The 15,240-nt window shown below is 34.5% G+C and overlaps 3 protein-coding genes across 3 annotated transcripts; all 3 read left to right on the forward strand.

Annotated features, from left to right (window-relative positions):
* Positions 1 to 340: 340 nt before the first annotated feature.
* Positions 341 to 3,213, forward strand: LOC102624067 (putative WEB family protein At1g65010, chloroplastic). The gene is made up of 2 exons (XM_006466200.4): positions 341 to 896; positions 1,146 to 3,213. Exon 2 carries the CDS (start codon positions 1,171 to 1,173, stop codon positions 3,031 to 3,033), a length of 1,863 nt encoding a protein of 620 aa, XP_006466263.2. The 5' UTR covers positions 341 to 896; positions 1,146 to 1,170; the 3' UTR covers positions 3,034 to 3,213.
* A 2,810-nt stretch (positions 3,214 to 6,023) lies between these two features.
* On the forward strand, positions 6,024 to 9,999 carry LOC102623772 (lanC-like protein GCL1). The gene is made up of 5 exons (XM_006466199.3): positions 6,024 to 6,392; positions 6,486 to 6,685; positions 7,627 to 7,738; positions 8,569 to 9,039; positions 9,168 to 9,999. The coding sequence occupies exons 1-5, from the start codon at positions 6,222 to 6,224 to the stop codon at positions 9,507 to 9,509; spliced, it is 1,296 nt and encodes a 431-aa protein (XP_006466262.2). The 5' UTR covers positions 6,024 to 6,221; the 3' UTR covers positions 9,510 to 9,999.
* A 148-nt stretch (positions 10,000 to 10,147) lies between these two features.
* LOC102623483 (pathogenesis-related protein 1) lies at positions 10,148 to 10,895 on the forward strand. Its single transcript, XM_006466198.4, has one exon. It carries the CDS (start codon positions 10,240 to 10,242, stop codon positions 10,729 to 10,731), a length of 492 nt encoding a protein of 163 aa, XP_006466261.2. The 5' UTR covers positions 10,148 to 10,239; the 3' UTR covers positions 10,732 to 10,895.
* Positions 10,896 to 15,240: the final 4,345 nt, after the last annotated feature.

Here is a 15,240-nt window from a genome sequence, read left to right on the forward strand (position 1 = left end):
GCTACATTCAGCGTGCTTTATTGGCAGCAAAATGAAGCTACTATTTTGGCCTAATATGACTGATTATCCCAGCAAATTGTTGTTTTGTTTAAAGTGGGTAAACGAAGGATATTCATACGTATTAAAACGTCAAATTTTAGGAACGACCTTAAAAATTACCCGTATATAATAAATTAAGACTAGTGGCCGCCAAATACGTATTAAAACATGCCACGTCATTGTCAACCGGCCGAATAAGGAGAGGAGATGCGGGTCAAAATCAAGATACAATAATGCTTATTTGAATAATGAATAATATTCTCCATCCAACCAACATTTTCTTAAATTCCCCGCCAAACTGCTACAATCCAAATACCAAGCCAAGCAACCGAGTAACCGACCGGTCTCTCGCATTTCCAAACCGTTCAGCCCAAAGCTATCATTGATTTTTCTTATTTTTTAGTTAATATACCCGACAACCTCGGATTCTCCTACAAACTCAATCTATTTGTGCTAAACCTTTTTACTGATTTTCCAATTATGGATATTGGGTGATCAACAGAAAAAGGTTTGTTACCATACAAAAACCCCCCAGAGGCTAAGTTTGAAGCTCCAAGCTGCTCTTCATGCTTTAGTCGTTCTTAGACTTTTTAGCCTTAATGGGCTCTCGTTGTACATAATATCAGATGTTTGTTTTTTTGTTATTTTTTATTTTTTAAAAATAAAGTTATCTATTTGCTTGTTGAATTCGTCAAAAAAGACCAAAAAATTTGATTTTATTATCTGGGTCTAATAAATTCCCACGACGGCACCCTTCATTGGTTTTGTCTAATATAAAACAGAACTCTTTCAAGGCGGAATACTTGTATAATTCCAAGGGAAATCCCTTCAGGGTCAAAGATCACGATTTGCCTGAGGTAAGGCCTTTTTCTTTTTGTTTTTGTTTACTGCTTGTTCTATAAGCAATTGATGGATTGAATCTTGAATTGTGTTTTGTCACGCATTTTGTATTAATTTTTCGATTATCAATTTTATTGCCTTTGAGTTTAGAATCCTGCCCAGATCAGGCTGGTTTAGAATTTGGTTTTAATCAAAGTAAAAGTGGTGTTTTTTTTTTTTTTCATCGAGTATGATCTTCATGTATAACTCTAATTTATTTGTGTTAGAAACCGATTGTTCTGAGTTTCGGAGATGCAGCAGTACATGAGACCTGTTGAGGATACGCTTAAGATGACAAAGGATCGATTGGATGCTGCAGAAAAAGAAAGAGATCGAGCCCTCGATGAGCTTCATGAGATGAAGAGGATGGCTCAAGAGGCCAACATGAGGCTTAGTGAAACTATGTCCACCAGGAAGGCTGCAGACATATACACAATGAATGAAACATTAAGTAAAGAATTGAAGGTAAAAGAAAAGAACATTGAATCATTGAAAAAAGAATGGGAGATTAAGCTGGTGGAGAAAGATGCTTCTTTGGATGAGTTAAAAGGGACCTTGAGTAATGCAAAGTCATCAGAGGCTCATGCCATGAGTTTGTACTCTGAAAGCAAGAAGAAGCTTCAGGAACTGGAGCTGGAAGTGGAGAAAAGGAAGGAATCCGAGAAAAAGATGTTTGATTCCTTTTCTGCCCAGACCAAACAGCTTGAGCAAACAATGATTGTGTTTGAAGAATCAAAGTTTGAAATCAACTCTCTTCGTGAAAAGTTGAAGAAATTGGAGTCTAGAGATCTTAATGCATCTCAAAGTGGCCTTGCGGGTACAAATGAAACTGTTGAATTTCTTAATTCTGAGCTTCAATTGGCGAAAGATAAGCTTGCTATTTCAGAAAAGAACGAGAAGGAGTCCCTGTTGAAGGTCAGCAGTCTACTTGAGGAGGTACGGTTTTTAAAGAATGAACTGAAGTTGGTTACTGGGGCGGAAGAGAATAACCAGAAGGCTCTTGATGATTTAGCATTAGCACTGAAAGAAGTTGCATTAGAAGCAAGCCAAGCTAAGGAAAAACTTACCTCAACTGAAGCAGAGCTTGAAGTGAAAAAAGCTGAGTCTGAAGAATTGAAGCTGAAGCTCAAGAACATTGAGGACAGCCATAAGTTGCAGTTGGATGAGCTGAAGAAAGAAGCCGACCTTTACAGAAACACTGCCGATAGGTTAACATTGGAAGCTGAAGAATCACTTTTGGCTTGGAATGAGAAAGAGACTCGTTTTGTTGATTGTATCAAGAGAGCAGAAGAGGAAAGAGACGGTGCACAACAGGAACATGAGGCCATGCTCGAGTCGCTTAAAGAAGCCGAGAACACAACCAGGGCAGCAAAGGAGGAGACTCTAAAACTGCGCGATATACTTAAGCAAGCCATAAATGAGGCTAATGTTGCAAAAGAAGCTTCTGGGATTGCTAGGGCAGAAAATGCTCGGCTTCAGGATGCCTTGCATGCCAAGGAAGAAGCTTTAAACTTTATTTGCCGAGAAAACGAAGACCTTAAAATGAATGAAGCTGCAAATATTGAAAGTATGAAGGAATTGAAGAAGTTGCTCTCTGAATCATCTTCCAAAGAGTCGAAATTGGAGGAAACACAAGAAGGCAAGAAACTAAAGGCAGATAACTCATTGGACAAGGAGAATAAAGATGGCAATGGCAATGGCAATGGCAAGAAACTGTTTGAAAGTTTTAGTATCAGTGTCAGGGACGTAAAAATCCCATTTAAACACAAGGTTGCTGATGAGAATGCACACAAGGTTGCAAACGAGAATGCAAAGTTTTCTAATAAACTTAAGCCTGAAGATGAGGAATCTAGTAAGGCTGACCCACTTCGAGGCTCTATATTTGAGGTACGTTCACCGGGCTCAGCAAGCCATCATCGGAAGAATTCTTCGGTTTCTTTCTCGGATGATGGGAAAACAATAATTCCAGATGATTTAGATAATCTAGAGGGTACGCATTTAGATGATCCCGACGGTGATAGAAACACAAGAAAAAAGAAAGCATTGATAAGGAGATTTGGAGATATACTACTAATGAGAAGGGTTCCTCATAAAAAAGACCCATCAATGGAATAAACATAATATATATATACATTGTATTTTGATTTTTTATAGTTGTTTGCTGGTTTAGCTTTTTCGTACAAATGAAACTTGGAGCTGTAATTACTCTGTGTACATGCTCCCTTTCAGGATATATTTATATGTATATGAAAGACTTAACACACAAGAATATTGGAAGAAATGTTTTCCAGTTTATTACTTGGTTCCCATTTTTCCTTTTTTTTTTTTTTTTAAAAAAAAAAAAGTGTAAATTGTTTCCCTTGTGCTAGAAATCTAGAATACAACTTGAGCTACAAGAATTTTAATGCCGTGAAGGCTTAAGCAATTCCACATCCTTTATTTCCTTCTGATTCAGTTCTACAGTTTATCATAATCATTAAATACGGGGAGTTGCTACCTCACAACCATTGAATATTACAGCTTAAGCCATTGTATGGATATATAGATTGTAAAATTACACAAAAATTTAGCATAGAAAGGGGAAAATTATGTAAAGAAATTTTATTTTTAGGGAAGTGTTTTGAGTTGTGACAGGTTTGGTTGTAAGCTTCTAGAGGAATGAGAAACTGACAATATTGGAAAACATTCTGAATGTTCAAACTGGGGGCGCTCGTTGGAATGCAAAACACAGAGGAAGTGGTCCGACGGACTCGCTGCAATCGTTGACCATTTTCAGGTAGCGGATAAAAGTAATATCCGCGTCTTCTTCAACTGGTTCCTTATTCCTATGGACTGCGATTAATTAGTATTGCGCTTAATGTTTTAAGAATCAAAGAATAGAATTTGTTTTACGATTTTTTATTTTTTTATTATTAAAAATAGATTATTAATAAAACCAACTAAACAGACTAAAATTTTACAAAAAAGAAGGAAGTATCTGGAGATTTAGAAGCAGCGACTCCGAAAGAAGCGAAGCGCGACTACAAACGTGTCAAAATCTAACTAATGAAACTGTGCTATATCTGAAAGAAGTGGTACGCAGCTGATCACTTCCGCGATTCTGAATCTCATCAATTGATAAAGATGTCAACAAATACTCGTTAATTCAATATTACAATCAATGAATAAGAGCCAATTGCAAACAAGAAATACACAAGTGGAATATGGTTTTCATGGCTTTTCATCATGACATTGTAATTAATATTATATACTTAACCTAAAAGCTTCCCTATAAAAGAAAAGAAAAAAAAAGAAAATCCAAGTTGATTAATGTGAGTGATTTAACACTCTCATTTTTTAAGAGAAGTTAGGGGTTCAAGTCGCGTTCTCGTATGGAGTCACCACTTTGATCAGCATTTCACCCTTTACGGGTTAATCCGGTGCAAATGGGGATTAATCTGACTTGTGGTACGGACTTAAAAGTATCTCCTATAATTAGGATCACTCTGAACCACCTTGTGGTTAAGAAAAAAAAAATGGCAAAAAAATAAATAAAGCTCGATGCATCACTGATTCGTGCTACTCTCACCAAAAATATCAACGGTATTCCGGGGTCTTCAACGTGTAGTCCGTGAATTGACAAGAGATCATTTAACAAGAGTCATTGCCGCCTTTTAAATTTGGGATCCCCTATCTTACATGCATGTAAGATACATGTCTCTCACATGAATAGTGTGTGGGTCCCACATATACACTATTCATGTGAGAGGCATGTATCTTACATGCACGTAAGATAGAATTTGCCTTTAAATTTTAGTTCCCAATACCGGCTGCACTGGTGCTGTCCCAGTTTCTTACCAAGGCATGTACTGACAAAGCAAGAGGTGACGTGTTCGGTTTGAAAACTTAAAATTGGTAGATAGATGGTGCCTGCTGCTGCTGATCTGTTCGTTAATAGTAACAATAACTTGTGGTGGGTGATCTGATGGGCCGATGACCGATTAATTTAAAACGGAGTAGAGCTATTTTGACCCCTCCATGTCCCACTTCGAGCCCCGGTTATTCATTTTGTTTAGTTATATATATATATATAGGATTTCTATTAGGAACTATATGAACATTATTAAATTTATAGACATTATAAAGGATTGTGTTAACGATTAATATAAAGATTAGTTATTTTACCAAATGCTTTTAAAACATTTTAAAACAATTATGGGGCTCAAATAAATTTTTCCAGCTAGCCTAGGCTATCTCCGACTACCCATCTCATAGCTAAGCCTATAGATTTTGAGTTACCAAATTTTGATTCTAAGTATTATTAGATTAGGACTTAGCTACAGTTGTACCTAACTATTGAATCTAATTACCTAGTCATTGAATTTTTTACAATAGTTAGATCTAATGGTTAGGTGCAGCTGTGGTACGGTACCATAGTTGCACCATAGCTGGACCCTATTAGATTATGCTATATTACAGGAAAAAAAAAAGATTAATTATGAAATCTAAATTTTATTAATTGTTGTAACACTGAATGTATTAAATATTAACAATTCCATGATTAGAGATATAACTTTAATTTGTTCTCATAAATCTATAATGTTTGCTTTTTAAGTCTCATTAACATACTGTATCATGATAATCCTGGACAAACAAAATTTTATTTTAGTAAAGAAGCAAAGAAAATCAGATCAAACAAAATTAAAAATAAAATAAGATTAAAAAGAGAGAGGGAGAGAAGGATAAGATTGGACTACGGATTTGAATTTATGGTTCGGATAAAAGACAAACAAATTAATGGTTACTACTTACTATCAATCAGCCAATTTCCCTTCACCTCCCCCCTCGTTGAAAAGCTATCTCAACCATCCAATCCAAGGGTCCTTATAATTTCTGATGCATGGTGCAGCTGATGCACCATAGAAGTAGCAAGATGGGAAGATATTTTATATGTTATCCTTTTCTTTTGGTCCTACTCATTTCCACTCGTAATAGAATCATGTGAAAAATGATCATAAACTCTGGCAATTTTATTAATTGGTAAAAAACCTGAAAACTTAGCACGTGTACAACATTGTATCACCGTTCCCTTCATACAACTGCAACTCGACACTTCACTCTTTTAGTTTTCACATTCTCTCTCTCTTTCTCTCTCTCTGCCCACAGGTTTTGCCCACATCTTAAGCAACTGTTTACTTGCAAAATACATATATTAGTCCCGAGCGAGACCGATTACTGAAGTGCAAAACAAAACAAACATCGAAATAAACTACACGACATTTCATTTCAGAAAAAAAAAATAATAATAATAATACATAAACTACATGTCTTCAGTAAAGTTTGCTTCTCAGGACAGCCATGCCCATGAAGATAATAACAACGGCGAACGCCACGATTTGCTTCATCACGACAGCATCGTCGATCCAACGGCCGCCATTAACATGTCCCTTCCATGTGAAACTTTTCTGAAAGCTGCCGTGTCTCTTAAAGACCAGGTAATATTAATTGATTAAATATTTTTTGCTGCAAAGTTTAAATTTTGTTAGCACTAGTCAGCCTATCAGATGTTGTGTTACGAACTTGTGTAGGTGGTGGAGGTGACCTGGCGGAGAGGTTCTGGTGGTGGGGGCGAACCGGGTAGGGGGATGGACCCGACTCTTTATACGGGTCTGTTGGGCACAGCTTTCATCTGCTTGAGGTCGTACGAGTTAACTGGTAACCAGCAGGAACTGCTATTGTCCGCAGAGATTATTGACACGTGTGCTTCTGTCGTGCGTGACTCCACCAGGTAATTTTGGTTTTTAACTTTTTCTATTTCACAGTTTGATTGCTTTTCTTTTGAGCTGTAAAGAAAGTAAAAGTTGATGGGATTGAAAATTTGAAACAGAAGTCATGTGTCAGTCTGAGAGATCAGAGAGGTCACTGTCTCGCCGATTATTTATGGCCGTTGCTGAAATATCTTGCAATAATGTTACAGGTTGTAAAATCATCTAAAATTGAAAAAAAAAAAAAAAGGCAAAATATTCCATGAAAATAGAATAGACTTGAGTAATTCATTACATGTTTATTGAGGTTATATTTGAAATTTCACTGAAGTATTTAATAAATATTAATTATTATAATTTAAAAATAAAATTTATTTAATTTTATAATTATACAGTAAAAATTTTATTATATTTTTATTAATTTTATCAAAATTATTCTTTAAAAATTATATTATTATATTTTATTAATTTTTATTTTATAATTATAATTTTTTTTAGAGTAGCTGTAACTTTTAAAAGCAAATAAGGTTTAAGTGTATGCAAGATTTTATTGATATACTGCCACTATTAATTATTGAGTGGGTTGGTTTCTTTCCAAACCAATGTTAGGTGGATTTTTAAGAACAAATATGAAATATTTTCAGTACATATTTTCCCTTTACTTTCTCAAATATATGATTCAAATATATGATTTAAGTGCATGTCCGTATTAAAAAAAAAATCCTTAATAAAAAATGTTTTCAGTACATATTTTCAAGAAACAGACATTAATGTGGAAAATGTTACTTATGGAAATATTATCAATATACTATGATAATTTTTTTTTTTTGTATTTTAAAGAGGATAGCAAGTAAAACTTAATTTTTTTTAAATTTGGCACATAAATATATAAAATAGTGAAATATTTAAAATAATTTTTAAGAGTACAAATAACTTCGCTCGGACAAAAATCATTTTGGTACAGGCACGTGACATTTTTATGTGGTAGAGGAGGGATTTACGCAATAGGTGCCGTGGTGGCTAACCGCATGGGAGACCGTTCAAGGCGAGATTTCTTCTTGAATCTCTTTCTTGAGGTATTATATTCAATCATCAACTTTTTAATCCTTGTCAGTATTAATGCATTAATGGGAAGGTTGTTTCCACTATTGTTATAGTTTACATCTTTGCCTAAAGAAAGGAAAAAGTGTCATATTTAATTGGATATTTGCTTGGTATACCAAATAGCATAAAATATTGATGGTTGATGGTTCATAATAGACCGATTTGGCTTATTCATGCCTGCTACTAAAAAATTGAGTTGCCTTAGCCATTTTTTGCTTAATTTAGGACCAGATTGTTATATATCAATGTGAAGTTTATTTTCACTTTACAAATAGTTTCATATTTTTTTTACCGAAATAAAGGACAGGTATCCTACTTGAGCTACGGATATCATATAACATCAATGGTCTGGTCTACATCCTACCAATTTGCTAATTCATGCCTACTACTACTAATAAAATGAGTTGCCTTAGCCACTTTTTCCTTAATTTAGGATCGCATAAAGAACTTATATATCTAGGAAGCCAGTATAAATTCTTCAGTGGGGAGCCTTCACTTTAATAAAGTGAAGACCAAATATAATGGGAAACTAAATCTTTTTCCAATTATCTAGAGGATTATTGCTGTTAAATTGTCTGTAATTTTGTTCACTGGCGTGTCTTAAAATTTTAAGAAAGGTATATTAAGTTGGAATGTAACCATATGGGTTAGCTTTACATATCATGGAAACGGAAGTGCACTTTAAAAGTTAAGTTTTGACACACACACATGAAACTACTCTGTCATTTTCTGGTACAGTAATGTCCATGGGAATCAACCAAATATATGTATCTAATAAATATTTTCAATTATTTATATATAGATAGCACAAGAGAGAGCCCTCCCAGCTGGACCAGAAGAAGGCGGATTCGGAATGTCTTATGATCTCCTTTATGGTCGAGCTGGATTTTTATGGGCTGCTTTGTTCGTAAACAAGCATCTCGGGGCAGGGACATTGCCTAATGAGCTTCTCATGCCTATTGTTGATGCTGTTTTAGCTGGGGGCAGAGCAGGTGCAACTGCTAACACAGCGTGCCCCTTGATGTACAGATGGCATGGCACAAGGTACTGGGGTGCAGCCAATGGTCTTGCTGGAATTTTGCAAGTGCTACTTCACTTCCCCCTCTCTGAAGAAGACGCTGAGGATGTGAAAGGAACTTTACGGTATATGATGAGTAATAGGTTCCCTCAGAGTGGCAATTATCCCGTTAGTGAAGGAAACCCGAGGGACAAGTTGGTGCAGTGGTCTCATGGCGCAACTGGTGTGGCCATCACGCTGTGCAAGGCATCGCAGGTTAGTGTTTCAGCAAAATCATTTTTTTAACTTTTCCCTTTTGGCACACAATAGCAGGGAGGTTAGAAAGTCTTTGATAGTCTTTGCTCTTGGGGTAAAATATGTCTACGTTTTCTTCAATCTTGCAGGTCTTTCCAAGTGATAGAGAATTTCGTGATGCCGCTATAGAAGCAGGTGAAGTTCTGTGGAAGAATGGATTGGTGAAGAAGGTGGGACTGGCTGATGGAGCGGCAGGAAATGCCTATGCCTTCCTTTCCCTGTATCGTCTGACGGGAGAGACCATATATGTGGAAAGGGCAAATGCATTTTCTAGCTTCTTGTATCATAATGCTCAGAATCTAGTGACCTCAGGACATACTCGCGGTGCTGATCATGGCTACTCTCTGTTCCAAGGACTTGCCGGTACAGCTTGCATCTGGTTTGATCTGCTTGAGCCAGTGAACGCTAGGTTCCCAGGATATGAACTCTAGGTTAAAATTAATCAAACTCTTGTCAACTTTATTAGTATTAATTATTAAAATGTAACCCTGAGATGTACTGGAATCGCTCCAATTGCAAGCATGAGAGAAACATTCACTGTTTAATTAGTGAGATATAGGACAGGCACCGCGGAACTGAAATCGGATTTTAAAGGGATGTTGTAGTCTTGGAAATTAGTGCCACGTGGCGTTTAATATAATATTAGAAATACATGGCTCAAAAGATACTGTAATGTGTCTTGGGGCTTAGTCAAATTGGCGGTCCGGCATTGTATTTAGGATCAGCAGATGGGAAAGATAATTGATTGAGAGTAGCTTGTTACATGGACATGGAACCTTGGAGATTGAAACAGAAAGATCATATGGAAGGAATACAGTTGTTGTAACATTTTCACGTCATTGATTTTATTTGACCGTGATAAAGGTAGGTATGTCGTTTCACTTTCCTATAAATAGAAGAATGGAGTTTATTTTAAGCTTCTGAAGGAGAGTGTAAATAGCTAAGCTATAGACATTTTTTTTGTGTTGCGACAAGTATTTTACTTTATTTGAAAGAAAAAAGTTTGAAAAAAAAATCAGTTAATTAGTTGCTGGAGGAATGAAGCTGATCCGATAATTTTCCAGTTGTGAATCCTATAAATACCAAACAAAAGGCCACAGAAACTCCATCGACCAAATCAACTGAACCCAACCTTCTCATCGTCCCCTTCCCCATTCCGCCATGAAACAGAGAATGAGAACGGAGTTTTGCAAGATGCTGCTTTGCAGCCTGATGATGATAACGTTGGGAATGGCCAACTCAAGACACCCAGATGACTGGCTGCATGCACACAACGGAATTAGAATCCAAATGGGGCTTCCCGCGTTGGCTTGGGATGACAAGCTAGCTGATTATGCAAAATGGTACGCCAATGAACGCAGGGGGGATTGCCGACTGGAGCACTCAGACACGCCTTTCGGGGAGAACCTAGCCTGGGCAGACTACGACATGAAGGGTTCAGAAGCTATTCAAATGTGGATTGATGAGGTGAAAGACTATGACTACAATTCTAATACATGCAGGGTTCCGGATATGTGCGGCCATTACACTCAGGTGGTTTGGCGAAATACGGCTCGCGTTGGCTGTGCTAGAGTTAAGTGCCACAATGGCAACACGTTTTTCACTTGCAACTATGATCCCCCTGGCAACTTCGTTGGGGCGAAGCCTTTCTGATTGAGGACACCATACCTCTCTTTTTTTTATTCTTTTAATTATTTTATTGCCTGCCAACTTGATTATTCTTTGTTCATTATTTATTTTCATCATCAATGCATCCTGTCTAAACAAACATAATTGTTGATTTATACATTAATTTAATTGTTGGTGTTCGAAACTTATTACGAAGAAAGCTAGTGGATGTGCTTCCGAGTACTCAGAACAGAGTTTATTCTTTACTGATTGGCGGATTCCACCTGAAACGCAACCCTTTTTTTTTTCGGAATAATTTGATGAGTACACAAAGCTTTATTCAAAGAAAAATGAGAGGGAGAGAATACATAAAGAAAAATGTTATCAAGAAAACTGATAACATGGGGCCTAGGCATTCCTAATTCAACAATCGGAGAATATAATTAGGAGGCTCAATTCACTAGTGAATTCAGATCCAATATTGAGCTGATCTATATTCAATACTCGCCAACATATGTATACATGTATGTGGGTGGGCGCGCGCAACGAATGAGCATTTCACCAATTAACTCTTGACAATTCGGCCAACGAGCAAAGGGACACTATGGTGGCTCAAATGGCTTTATTGATGATAAAATCAAGTAACTGCCGATATTGAATCACTTTCAATCCACACCGTAGTCCACCTCTCTGATGTGCCAACTCTACAGCCTGAAGTATTCAAAGTATTTTGCAAAGAAGGCTGCAGGAAATTCCAAAGAGATAGCAAAATAAAAAGAAAATGATAAGCCCCCATTGAATCATCAAAAAAGTGAAAAACCACTCGAGCTGATATCCAGGATTTCCTTTAGACGATTTATTTGTGTTAATGTTGAGGATTCATTTCCTCTAATCATCTTGCTTTTGACTTGACTTTTCTTTTGAGGTCTATTAGGATAAAAATAAACGCAATGAAATGATACATCTAAAATATGCATATTTAATAATATATGTATGTGTCAAATGATCATTTAAAAGGTAAGCAAAGACAAGATGAGTAGATGATTCATTTCTTAATCTTAATCCATGGTCCATAAGGTGCATGCTAATTTTAGACCTTGACGCATTGATATAAATCACAAATTTTAAGTCCCATGTCTCAAACTTATGCCCTCAACACGATTAGGCCAAGATTTGTCATGACTGTTATGGCCTATTTTTGAATATTTTGAAGCAAGATTATAATTTCATAAACTACCTAACTAAAATTCTGCCAACCACATGTTACATGATCTTTGAAATTTTATAAAGAACCAGAATTCACTTTGTCAATACAAGAATTGAGGACCTGTTCAGGATTTTTTTTTTTTTTTTGGTGAGGCTCAAAGGTAATTTTAAAAATTAAAAATTAATTTTACTATTTGGTAAATTATGTCGAAATCACTTTTGGAAAAATTATTCTATTCTACAATAGATTTTAATAAGTAGGAAAAGAATAACTTTTGAAAATCTAATTTTGAGAATTAATTTTATACTTAATAATATATATATATCCTCAAATATATCATAAAATTTTAAAAATATCCTTATTAATTAAGAAATAAAATCATTAATTATGGTCAATTATATTGGGATAACCAAAAAATAAAAAATAAAATTAATAATACAAAATTATTATTCTAATTATCAATTATTATATCTGCACAATGAAAATATTTTTTATACATGTTTATAATGTGTAAATAGATTTTATTTAACATTATGTCTATTTCAGTTATTTATATTTTTACAGTAATTTAATAGTAAGATTTACCAAACACATACATATGACTAATTTTAAAATTTACAAAACTTTTAAAAAGAAAATTTACCAAATGTTTAACTAATTATATTCATAGCTGATTTTTTTTTTTTTTTTGTCTTACAACATTATATTCACAGCTAACATTAATTATTTCAAAAAGTTACAACATAATCAAACTAACCCTTACTCTTTAATCATTGACAATTCAATATAAATCCATGTTATATATGAATAAAATAAATGATAGAGTTCGTGATCAGCAAAATATTAACTTATATGATCTTTTAGGTAGGCACACATAAATCATGAAAATTACAAATAAAAAAAAAAGAAGCAAAATCGCTTAGTTGTGGACGTACACAAATCAAGATTACTTAATTAAGGTCATACTCCTAACGGTTTCTTGCACCATCAATAAAATATCCATTTACATTATCCGGTGACCTTTAGCTAAAATTACAAAACAATGCACATGAGCTTGAAAGTTCAGAAGATCTATTACCGAAATCCGATCGAAAGTAATTGAAAAGTAGGGATGGCATGGGGGAGGGGAGGGGAGGGAAGGGGAGGGGACGGACATCCCAATACCTATCTCTAATTTTTTACATGTGTCCTTGTCTTTTCGCCCTTCAAAATTACTTCAAAGAATTTATGTCCTTTCCTTAAATAATAATAGGGGATCTCTGAGAGTCCCGATCTCTGAATAATTAATATATTTTTAGTTTTCGATTTTAATGTAATCATATTAGAATAAAAAAATTTAAATAAAAATAAAGTTTGACAATATATATTATATTAACATTAATACATTACAAAAGTCACACTAAGAAATACAAATGATTAAAATAATTATTTTCGTCAATTTTTATAATCCTCTAATAAAAAGAAAAAGAAATTATTTTTATAGCGATAATGAAATAAAAGAAATTGATATAGACACTTAAATATTTTTAATAAATATTTAATGAATATTATAATTAAAACAAAACTTTTGGGCCAACACTATCATGTCCAGTCTTTTTAATGTCTTGAACAGAAATTTAAAACTATAACTAGTTAACTAGACCCAAAAGTTTAATAACATAAATATTTTAATATTTATTATTTATATCAATATGTAATAATTTACAATTTAAGTTGTATTATTTATTCACTAATAATTAAAAAATAAAAATAGGGAGAGGATTGAGATTCCACCTCATCATCGTCTATTTCCTGAATAAAAAAATTGGATAAAAGATCGTTTATGTAAATTTCTCAAATAAAAAATTGAGTATCAAATCATCCTTGTACCCTCTTTCAATAGAAAAAATCCCTGAGAGTCTCATCTCTATGAGGATTTCTGCCGTCTCTATTCAAAAGAGATAAAATGTCTAAATCGGTTGGGTATCAAATTATATATACAAGTTCATCCAAATGGTCATGATCTGTAATAGTAATCGTCAAAAGATAATCCAGTGATTTAAACGATGCACTAGTAGGTTTAACGAGTTAATCCAATCCATTGAGAAACCCAATGATACAGCGGGCCAGTTTGGTTGTCAATTCATCAGGGATATATTTTGCGATAATGGCGCGCCCGTGTGTACAATGATGGCGGAAAAAAAGCCCCCGTAACTAAATATGGAAAATCTCGATGCCTTTGTTCTAAACTTGGCTTCGTTTATTATTAGCGAGCTTTAATCGTTCCCAATAAGCAGCCATAAATTGATCACAAGTTAGATGTTTATTGTTTCCATCCAACATTATTTAAAATTTGTCTTTAATAATATTCGTTTGGGCCTTTATTTGGTATATGACTAAAGTTTTGATTATTTCAAACTCGATAAATGTCAGAATACCTATTTTGTAGAGTTAAATCAAATGTTTCGTAAGAATACAACTTTAAAAGTCGAAAAGTGCAAGATACAGTAGAATGATACTTGTACGCTAGGGGCATATAAATGATCTTGTTAATTAGGTCCAATTCTACATTTCATAATTAACCATATGGGGTCTTAAACATGTAAGTTAAGTATTATATAGATATTTTTTTTTTTTATAAAAAAAAGGTATCATTAATATATTAATTTTCTTACGAGGATCAATAATTAATAATTAAAGAAAAGAAAGAAATAACTTCGATTTATCCCATAACAAGTAAGAGAGTAAAAAAATTCAAAAAGCTACCACTCGGGTCGACCAGAATGCGCGATGCGATGATAACTGATGCGTGTGTAGCTTCGTTTCATTTTTGTTGGCGTGCGTGCTTTTGCTTTCATCCAAGAAAAAGGTGAACAAAACAGAATACAATACACAACAACCCACTAATCAAATCAATCAAAGGGGGAAATGGGGACCACCAGTATTAAATTGCCATTTCTATATGTTCAGTGTCAACCCCTCTCCACCGTCCACGTCATCATTTCGGTTCTACCTCCTGTCACCTATCTTCTTCTCCTCCTTTTGTGAAAGGCCTCTTGTAATCTTCTCAAACCGCACACCTACTCCGAGCATCATTGTCATAAATGCACGACCACTGTCCTATACAGACACATTCCTAAATAATGAAGGTTTTATGCCCACAATTTTAACTGTTGTTAATTTACATGATTATGTAATATATATGAAGTTAACAGTTATTATTAATAATATAAAAGTGTAAACAACAAAAATTATATGTGTGACTGATAGTAACTGTTGGGTTCATGTATGTTACATAATTATATAACTTAACAATTTTTTTTTAATTAACCGGATTCAATGACATAAATGAATGGATCATCGAGTTC

This window comes from Citrus sinensis, chromosome 7 (assembly GCF_022201045.2).
Source record: "Citrus sinensis cultivar Valencia sweet orange chromosome 7, DVS_A1.0, whole genome shotgun sequence".
In the NCBI taxonomy this organism is placed as follows: domain Eukaryota; kingdom Viridiplantae; phylum Streptophyta; class Magnoliopsida; order Sapindales; family Rutaceae; genus Citrus; species Citrus sinensis.

Bases quoted from the DNA above. Each gene is read 5' to 3' on its own strand.
- LOC102624067 (XM_006466200.4), top strand. From the start codon at position 1,171: ATGCAGCAGTACATGAGACCTGTTGAGGATACGCTTAAGATGACAAAG.
- LOC102623772 (XM_006466199.3), top strand. From the start codon at position 6,222: ATGTCTTCAGTAAAGTTTGCTTCTCAGGACAGCCATGCCCATGAAGAT. The intron at 6,686-7,626 runs GTAATTTTGGTT...ATTTTGGTACAG, and splicing joins GTCGTGCGTGACTCCACCAG to GCACGTGACATTTTTATGTG. The intron at 9,040-9,167 runs GTTAGTGTTTCA...TCAATCTTGCAG, and splicing joins CGCTGTGCAAGGCATCGCAG to GTCTTTCCAAGTGATAGAGA.
- LOC102623483 (XM_006466198.4), top strand. From the start codon at position 10,240: ATGAAACAGAGAATGAGAACGGAGTTTTGCAAGATGCTGCTTTGCAGC.